Here is a 9850-nt window from a genome sequence, read left to right on the forward strand (position 1 = left end):
TTTCTAAAAGACCACTTCATTCTTCTTTCAAACAGAGTTCAATATGTTGGGTTAACCCTCCTGAGACCTAAACTTGCATCAGTTTTTTCAGTTTTCTTCAGACATGTGTGAGTGGTACAAAATGTAATGCAAATTTTAATCATCAGTGGTTTAATTCTGCAAATGTCCCTCAATAAAGTGAGGTAGACACTACAGTCCATTTGTGCAGGATTTGACCATTACTTAGCTTGCATGACTTAACATGCAACAGCAAGCAACATAAATGTTCCTCTAAAAACATAAACAAAGTATCTCTAAATCTGTCACCATAACTCTAAATATTGCTGCCTGGGGTGATTTATAGTAAACCAAAACTATGCTACAGTCATGGATCCCACATGTCTGACATTTGACTATAAGAACCTTAGATTGTCCTTTTCAATCCTGAAACTTCATTCTCTTCTTGAGTTCAGATTGTCTTGAGATTCATGAGTGTTAGAAACTGGCATCTTTGCTACATCAAAATGGAAAGAATATTCAGAGTAGAACTGTATATTACACTTGGGAGATGTAGTGTAAAAATCAGTATAATGCTGGTAAAGCTTTGCTGAGTAGGAATCAGCCTTCAGTGTCCATACACGACAGTTATGAGAACTCTGTGAGACAGCACTGAAAAAGAATCTGCACCTTTCACTAGTTAAGTGTAAAGATGATTTTGAAATGGTAATCTGGAAGGGGAGACAGAGTAGTAGTGAGGTTGTGGTCTGGAAACAGATTTGAGCAAAGTTTCCAAAGCATCTGTTGCAGGAAGCAAAGCCTAGATTCTTTATATATAAATAGAGCTAAAAGCATATTGTTGATTTGACACCATGTAGACTGAGAAAATAATATTTTTGTAGATTTGATGGGAAAGGTCTTTTGCTTGAAAGCAATACAGTGATTTTTTAAAAATTGAATTCCACTTGTTCTACTTTGGTAGAACATATTGAGAAAATTGTAATGATTTTTCCTGTAAGAATCTGTATTTGCCTTAACAGCTAAATTATTAAAAAAGGATTTTTTTTAAAATACTAAGAAAAGTAATGCCATTATCTACATAACACATTGCTTTCCTCTGCAGACACGCACCAGTAGAGGCTGCTGTACACCGTATTAAATAAACATTTATACATACTGATAGATTAATTTACAGGAAGGTCAGAGATAGAACTTGAAATGTAGTTGTTTTTAACTGACGTAAACACGTAGAAATTTTAAATGCAGAAACTCTTAAGAGACCATAGTCTGGGGGTAGCAGCAAAGCAGGAAGCATTTGCATTTCATCATTATGTGTTTCCAACTTCAGACAGGGCAGATGGTCATTTTTCCAAATAGGCACCTGAGGGTACTGAAGCATCAGTCTCGGTTTGGACTCTGACTAGTAATTAGCTAATGCATCACTACTTCATTGAAATGTTTATTAGGTTTTTTTCTTTCTAATGTCTAAAATGTCTTTGTTAAGAAGCACTCCACGTCAAAACGTGTTGTTTTTACTAGAAGTGCAAGAATTTTCCTTAAAACCACATGTCTTATTTTTGCATTATTTGGGATATGGTTCCAATGACTCACTCTCCTCTGGGTTCTACTGTTGACCTGGCTCTGTAGAAATGAAGCCACTGCACTGTCAGAAACATGAGAGCATGCAGAGCTGAGCTCCCTTCACACACAGCACCATGCCCCTGCCAGGAAAGGAGCCAGGCAGGCTGGAGCTCTGCAGGAAGGGCTCCTGGGAGCAGGCAGCAAATGCCTGTGGAGTCTTGGAGACCTCACAGGACAGAGTGCTCTCACCAAGACCTAAGGCACCACTGGCAAATGGCTAAGAGTTAGGGACAACCTGAAAGCCAAGAGGAATGTCTGCTCAGGAGCTTCTAGGACAGTAGTACTCAAGTGGAGGTGGAGGAGAGGGGTAAAAAAATTCCATGCAGTCTTTGTTTCTTCCTGCCATCCTCTTTCCAAGAGTGGTCTCTCTTTGGCAGCTGTGTGAAGAAGGAAACATTTGCTTTGGATCAGTTCAGACAGCAGGCAGGAGACAAGCACAGTTTAAAAGAAAATCAACAACAAAGAAAGAAACCCAAACATCCCAAACTGGTTGTGACCTGGCAAGTGCTGCCCTTCCTTCCTCTCCCTGTGCAATGCCACCCTCACACAGTCACAAGGTGGATGGTAACAGCTCCAGCCAGGAGCCAGGCAGTGCTCCTGCCTGCAGTGGGGGCTGGAGGGAACAGTGCTCCCAGGGCATGGGGAAAAGGTGGAGAAAGAGAAGCAATTGCTGCCAGGGGCATCTGGTGCAGGCAAGGGATGCAGCAGCTGTGGGGAGTGAGGCTGTGCTGACACAGAGTGCAGAGAGGGCCCTGTGGGGGCACTTTGCACATGGCAGCTGAGGTCCTCTAGTCTGTGTTCTGGCAAAATGAATAACCAAATCAATTTTTGTTCTGGAAAGCGACAGGTTAGGGTGCAGGGGTCTGTAGTAGGGCTGAGGATGGAGCTGGGTGCATACTGAAGTAGTTGCTGTAGAAAAGAAAGTTAGCTTTGCTGGCAGCTTTTTTTTTCACTGTTTTTTTTTCTCAGTAATAGAGCAAAGTAACAGCCAACTACATCCCATGAAATTTGTCAGCACTGTATATTCTAGGAGAGGCTAGAACCATGGCATTTCCAAATGACTGATTAAAAGGCAGTTTATATTCTAGCTATGTGCTATGTAGTCTTATCTTGGAGAGTACTTACACCTGGAGACAAGAGAGAACTGGCTGTTGGAAAACAGGATGATTTTTTTCCTTTCAGGTCCTGTAGGGGTTGGACTGAATGAACTTAAGCGGAAGTTGCTGATCAGTGATACCCAACACTACGGGGTAACAGTGCCACGTAAGTTCAAATGAACTTCTAGTCTCCTAATGATATACTTGTGTTATTAGCCTTTATTATTGTACTGCCTTTAAGGCACTTCCAAATTTGGGTCCCTAAATGAATGCTTGGCATCCAAATTACTTTTCTAATTTTTGAAAGTGCTGCTGCAGTTCTATATTAAACAGCATTGATTAAACTGATAGGATGTTTTGGCTCAGGCATTGCAGTACACTTTTAGTACAAGTTTAACATGATTGATGGCAGTGAAGTTTAGTAAATGAAACTCAGCTGAAGAACACCCTGGACTTGGCTGTAAAGCACTGAGATGTACTCTGTTACCAATGGTTGCATTCAACAAAATGGCCTTTATCTGTTAGGCTGAAAAATAAAGACTGATGATAAACAGTTTAATCCTGTGAATAAATTAAATCCCTTTGTTTAGCTTTAAAAGAGTTGATTTAGGGATTTTTTCCCCTCTTTCTGCCTATCTGACCAAGTAGTGTGATTTTTCTAACATTGAATAACATTGTGCTCTATTAACTTCTACAACACTTTATTGGGTTTTCTCTAATAAGGAGAACTTAGACTTAGTTTTAGACTTTCATTCCTTGGTTTGTTTTCTACTTGTACTTGTGCCTCCTATAGGGATCCTTCAAAACTATGGGTCCAATATTCTGAATCTGGGAGATACTGTCACAGATTTTTCCAAGTGCAGGTATTCTGTCAAGTATATATAAAAATAAATTGGCTAGGTAGAAAAATAAATGCATTTGGTTTGGTGAGTCATTTCATTTGCACATATTTGCTTCAGCTGGGTACTGAAAGCAACAACAACAACAACAACAAAGCCAGATGTTCACAAAATATTTAACACACTGAAGCATATGCAATCATTTGCTCCAAAATATTTCTCTAAAAATTGCCAGTATTCATCAAGCTGCCTTCTCTCTTTTCACTTCCAAATTTGTGGTTATAATTTAAAACAAACATGTAAAGAAATCCGTCTCCCTGAAATTCAGTAAGTTAGGACTTGGAGGGAGAACTGGGATTCCTGTCTTGGAAATGTTCCTCATTGTGTCAGCCTAAAAAGAGTGTGATATCAAGTGGCATTTAAGACTGTGTTGCTGCAAGCAGTTTGTGTATGTCCATATGAGATGGACAATGTATGATGCTGTAACATACACCTTGTATTAAATTGGACTTTTGAACGGGTTCATAAATCATAAGTGGCAATCCCACAAATCAGGTTCATTTATAAGCAAAACCCTTACACCTAGTACATGGGGGAAAGTGAGAAGTGCAAATACTACAAGACTACTGAAAGAAAACAAGTTCAATTTTGATCAGCAGAAAAAGAAAGGCACTTAAACATAAAGTTCACACCCCATTTTTTTATTACCATGCTTCACATACCACAGCTACAAGTGTTGTTAATGAACTTAACATTTTATAAATCAGGTTGGTGAGCTTTGTTTCCCTTTATGGTCTCATATGCTAATAAGTTTAACAAGAGGCAAGATCACGGTAATTGTTATGGACTGCTGCTCCTTTTATTATTCAGTTCATTTTACTGGATTTTTCCACTAGTTAATAAAAATGATAATCTGATACTTGTCCAGTAGGGTTTTTTCCCTGGTTTTTCTGCCTGCTTTTAGAACTCAATCCTGTCATGTGCTTATGTGCCGCCTACCAAATCCAGAGCAGCCTTATGTCCGTCAGAAATGAGAAGTGCTACACTTAGTATTGCACAAGGGGTTTGTGCTTTTCAGTGTTTCCTGACCTGGTTTGCATTATATTGTTTTGTGCATTTATTTTTTTTTCATTTCATGAAACTGCAGACACTACCCGTCCAAGGAGAAGCCAAGAAAGTGATGGTGTCGAATACATTTTCATTTCCAAGCACTTGTTTGAGACAGACGTACAGAATAACAAGTATGTTGAAGAGATTTTTTAACTACAACTGCAGTTAAAACAATGGCTTTGTTATAGAATGAGGCTGGTTGTAATTTTAGATAATAACTCAAAGTGGATATAAGTTGCAGTGATTTGAAGATGTGTTAAAATTACATTTTGTTATATAAGGAGCTGGCAAAAACACAGAGAGAGAAAAAAGTAGTATATGCAAACACAACTGTTTCTAAGCTTCTCAGTAGTTTCAGTACCTCAGTTCCTCAAGACACTGAAATTGTAGGTGCTTAGGATGGGGGAGCACTCTTTTAAAAGAACATCTTGTCTTAGCAATAAAGCATTGCTTAGGAGGGGGAAGTGCTGCAGACGTGCCTGAGTCAATGTTTGCATAGTTCTGCTCTCTTTCAGGCCAGGCACTTCCTCTGCTTTTGAATTTAGAGATCTACAGTGAAGGCCCTGCCTGTGCACCCTCCTGAAAGTAAACTAAAATGAAGACAGTGGTAGCATCGTGCTCTCTAGCAGCCTGTAAAATCCTGTAGCTTGAAATTCTGCCCCAGTGTTTCAGAGGGCAAAAGTGTATTAGACACAAAGCTGTGGGTTTTATTGAAACTTCAAACTGTGCTTTGCTTTTCTGGCAAATAGCACTTGTGCTTTTATAGCAAATAACCAGCCGCCTTGGTTCCATTAGCACTGTCGTCACTCCTCCTCCTCTTCTGAGACAGAGAATTTGGATATTCTGTAGTGTGCAATGAAATTTCAGTAGTTTCTATTGTTTAGCTTATCCACTGTTTTATTGCATTGCATTAGTTCAGAAAAAGAGGTGATGGAAAACATTAGTGGGCTGTTGGACTACAGTGCTTTTTTCTCTTTAGCTGTAATACAAGCAGGTGTTACTGATTTGAAAGCGGTAAAGTAGAAGATTTCTTAAAATTGACATGCTGAAGTACTTGACAGCATTTCCTTTATAAAACATGGTAAAACTCTCATGTAAAGTAAAATATTTTTGCTCCCGAATTAAATCTTACAAACCAAACTGGTAAGCTTTTTTTTTTTCTGAAGAAATTGGAAATGATTCCAGTTGTTTTCACCTCCTGCCACAGGTTTATCGAGTATGGAGAGTATAAGAACAACTACTATGGTACAAGTTTAGACTCTGTTCGATCAGTTCTTGCTAAAAACAAAGTTTGTTTGTTGGATGTGCAGCCTCATGTAAGTAACCATGTCTTCTGAACTCTTATGCTTCCCCATATTGCATATTGGGATTCCAGGGAAAAAAAAAGAATTTCTAAAAGGGTGGTTTTTATCCCACACTGAATGACTGTTGACCAGGGAAAAGAATTTCTAAAAGAGTGTTTTTTATCCCACACTGAATGACTGTTGAGTGATCTTGCTGGGTACCTTTATCACAGCAAGGTTTTCTGAAAGGAGAGGCAGGAAACCTCAATAGATATTGGCAAGTATTCAGCTAGTAAATAAGTGAATTGAAAGCCTGCAGCATAATACCAAAGATTTAATTACAGAATGCTCCTATATTAGAATTTCTAAAAGAGTGTTTTTTATCCCACACTGAATGACTGTTGAGTGATCTTGCTGGGTACCTTTATCACAGCAAGGTTTTCTGAAAGGAGAGGCAGGAAACCTCAATAGATATTGGCAAGTATTCAGCTAGTAAATAAGTGAATTGAAAGCCTGCAGCATAATACCAAAGATTTAATTACAGAATGCTCCTATATTTCCATTCATCTTTCTCTTAGTTTGGGCTAGAGGTTCTCCCTGAAACTTTAATTTCAGAATGGCTTTGAAGTCTCACCCAGTCCAGCCACTTTCTCTCAAATGTTTCACCAGACCCTTCATGCCAAGGGTTTCCATGCAGGGTGGACATGAGTCAAGGAATGCACTAAATGTGATTTGGCTGGATAATTGTTAAGGATGTTCCTCTCTAAACCATTTGTTCTTGCATTGACCTTGTCTTTCAACCCCACTGAACAGCTCCACTGGGAGTTTTTTTGCTCTTAATAACCACAGTGCTTCCAGGCACTGGACTAGTTTGTTTAAACTCAGCCAAAGCATTTCTTCTCCAAGGGTGGCCAGCATGTGACTTCTGAAACCAGTGAGCTGCTTGTCAACAGTTCCTGGGGCAGTTTTGGACATGGGGCTGTGCCCACGGAGCAGGGCAGGGGCTGCACTGGCAGAGGAGCAGTCAGGGAAGCCATACCCTGCATCAGGCAAGAAGGATTGCTGGGCAGGGGCTCCTGCTCTGCGAGACCATTGCCTGCCCTACACAGCCCTATTTTACAGCAAAGCACTAAATTCTCTTGGGGACCCAGGCTTGTGAACCATTCTGGGATCCCAGTCTCCAACATGGGGTTTTCCTGTGGACCCTGGCAGTGTGGAGAGGACAGAAAGCTCCTGGCCATCCATACACTACCCTGAGTTTCTGCCCATCCCTGCTTCACCCTGTGCTTCAACCCAAATCCTAGATCTGTCTCTAACTTCACACATAGCATCACTTGACTCACTCAGGAAGAGTGAACAGCAAGGGGTGGTGCAGTGGGCACACTCTATTGAAGAGAAAAATCATTGACCTGTGACTGAGTGCCACAGATACCTTTTTCCACTACTTTTCATGGGTACAGAAAGTGAATTCCTGCTAAAACGTGTTGAACTTTTTGTCTTCTTCTGAATACCTGCGGTTCCCCCTCCATCCTCCCACTGCCAGTGGCACTGGTGTGCAGCCTCTGCTGAACAGATGAGGTTTGCCAGCAGCCATGTGGAAATCAGAAGCAATGATCACTCTTGGAAAAATGGTTTTCTTACTATTCACATGAAAATTCTCCTTACATGAGTCAGTGCTGGTCAGCAGAACAGGATGGCAGTAAATAAAAATAGCTGCTAGAAGTCCTTTATGGATTTATTTCAGTTAGTGGAGAGTTTCTTTTATTACAGTAGATTTCACTGTGCAAAATAAACTAATTAATTAAAATCTTTCCTCTTCCCAGACAGTGAAACCATTGTGCAAAATAAACTAATTAATTCAAATCTTTCCTCTTCCCAGACAGTGAAACACTTACGGACATACGAGTTTAAACCATTCGTTATATTTATAAAGCCTCCATCACTTGACCGTTTGAGAGAGACCAGAAAACATGCCAAGATTATTTCAAGTAAAGATGACAAGGGAACTGCAAAACCCTTTACAGTAAGTATTAGATACTGTAAAACATGAGAACCTGTTGAGATTTTTGTTGTAGTGGTTTACCTTGAAAATAAAGGGGATTACTGGATCTCACTGACAGCACTTGTCAGGGCTTACACCTACCATCTTGCTGTTTCCCAACCTCTCTCACATCACACACTTACTGTGGTGTTTTCACTGTTTGATGTGCTCATGGGTATTTACATTTTCCATGGCCCTCTTAGTTGATGTCACTGAAGAACCTCCACAATGCAAGTGTATTTTTCTGAGAGATAATCCTTTAAAAAATTTGCATCTGAACATAGATGTTTCTATTCAATTACAACAGTTTCCTTGGGGTCTAAATTTAGAGGAAAGTTCATATATAAAGAATCAATTACAAAAATTAAATGCTCCTTTAGTAAAAACCCATATTTGTGGATGAGAGAAACAGGGTTGTGTTACAGGGCAATGAACACTGTAAGAAAGAAGAAGAAAAATCTAAGCAAGTAACAAATGCTGCTTTTTGTCAATAGTCAGAAAAAGTTTAGATTACCTAACAGTAACTTACTTGCTTCCTTGTAATGTAATGAAATCCTATTTTAATTGAAGCTAAAGCAAAGCTGATCATAGTTAGACTTTTTATCTACATTTAGGGTGTGTATCACTTTCCCTCGTTCAGGTGTTATGTTGGATGGTTTAGGGTTTGTTTCAAACTGAGTCACAGATACAGTCACAGACTGTACAGACTGTATCTGTGTACAATGTGCATTTGAAATTGAAAATTAGACACTATAAGAAGATGTTGGTTTGTGTTACATACAAAGTAAGAGGAGTTCATTCTTAAGAGCAACGTTCAGGACGTTGCTCAGTTAGGACAAGTTTAGTCTCTCAAAGTTATTGAAATTAATTGCTAAGTTTTGTTCCCTCCCCAAACACAAAGAGAAATCCACTAGGCCAGATCAAACCAGGCACAGAATGATGACTCCTACCAAGCTCTTAAAAGAAAAAAGCCTGTGCTGTAGTATATCACATGCTAATATAGCAAGCTGAGACTTAAGTGATGAAACTTTAAACGTACCATCAAAGTAAACAGCTAGAAACATTTTCCACTGGTACTGCTAACAGAAAATGTCTTTGTAATTACTGTGCAGTGACTAATTGTGAGTAATGCTAACAGAAAATGTCTCTGTAATTACTGTGCAGTGACTAATTGTGTCACTACAAGGGAAGAGAAGAAAGAATTGCCTGTTGAGCAGAATCAACTCAGGAGAATGCTCTCTGAGATAACTTGAAATGCTAATTTCTTTTTTTTGTTAATTAAAAGTGCTGTTTCTATCTCCTGATAAGCCGAGAAATAATCAAGTAGCTTCTATTTATCATAGAGTGAGTTATGAAATGTCTCTATGGACTGACTGTCCCTTGCACTGATCTTACTAGGAAGAAGATTTTCACGAAATGATTAAATCTGCCCACGTGATGGAGAGCCAGTATGGCCACCTGTTTGACAAGGTGATAGTTAACGACGACCTCGCTACGGCTTACGCTGAGCTCAAAGCAACTTTTGACAGGTTGGAGACTGAGACCTTCTGGGTTCCTGTCAGCTGGCTGCACTCATAGTAATGTTTAAAATACACAAAGCATCTGCTGTTGTCTCAGTGTCTGCATCTGGGGCATGGGTTGGCATTACTCAGTGGTGGTTTTCTTGGTAGGAGGGCTTTTAACTCTACCTGAGCAGCAGGTAAACTCTTCATGCACTTGGAACTGGTCTTGTTTTCCTGTGTCTTCAATTCTCCTGCCCACAACTGGGGGCAGAACAGTCAGATTAAACCAGAGTTTTATTATGCTCCATAAAGTGAGCTCATACTAGGGTAACAAAACTGCCAAACACCTCTTTATTATCAT

General features: G+C 39.7%; 1 protein-coding gene across 1 annotated transcript in view; it reads left to right on the top strand.

Moving 5' to 3' along the window:
• MPP7 (membrane protein, palmitoylated 7 (MAGUK p55 subfamily member 7)) overlaps window positions 1–9565 on the top strand; it is a gene marked incomplete at its 5' end in the record, with an annotated part of 36474 nt that extends 26909 nt beyond the window's left edge. Inside the window, 5 exons of the mRNA XM_009072506.1 lie at window positions 2800–2880; window positions 4701–4794; window positions 5871–5979; window positions 7826–7969; window positions 9386–9565. Of these exons, the coding sequence (XP_009070754.1) occupies window positions 2800–2880; window positions 4701–4794; window positions 5871–5979; window positions 7826–7969; window positions 9386–9565 (608 nt within the window). The remainder of the gene's footprint in view (window positions 1–2799; window positions 2881–4700; window positions 4795–5870; window positions 5980–7825; window positions 7970–9385) is intronic.
• Window positions 9566–9850: the final 285 nt, after the last annotated feature.

Source organism: Acanthisitta chloris, unplaced genomic scaffold (assembly GCF_000695815.1).
Source record: "Acanthisitta chloris isolate BGI_N310 unplaced genomic scaffold, ASM69581v1 scaffold2434, whole genome shotgun sequence".
NCBI classification, from domain to species: domain Eukaryota; kingdom Metazoa; phylum Chordata; class Aves; order Passeriformes; family Acanthisittidae; genus Acanthisitta; species Acanthisitta chloris.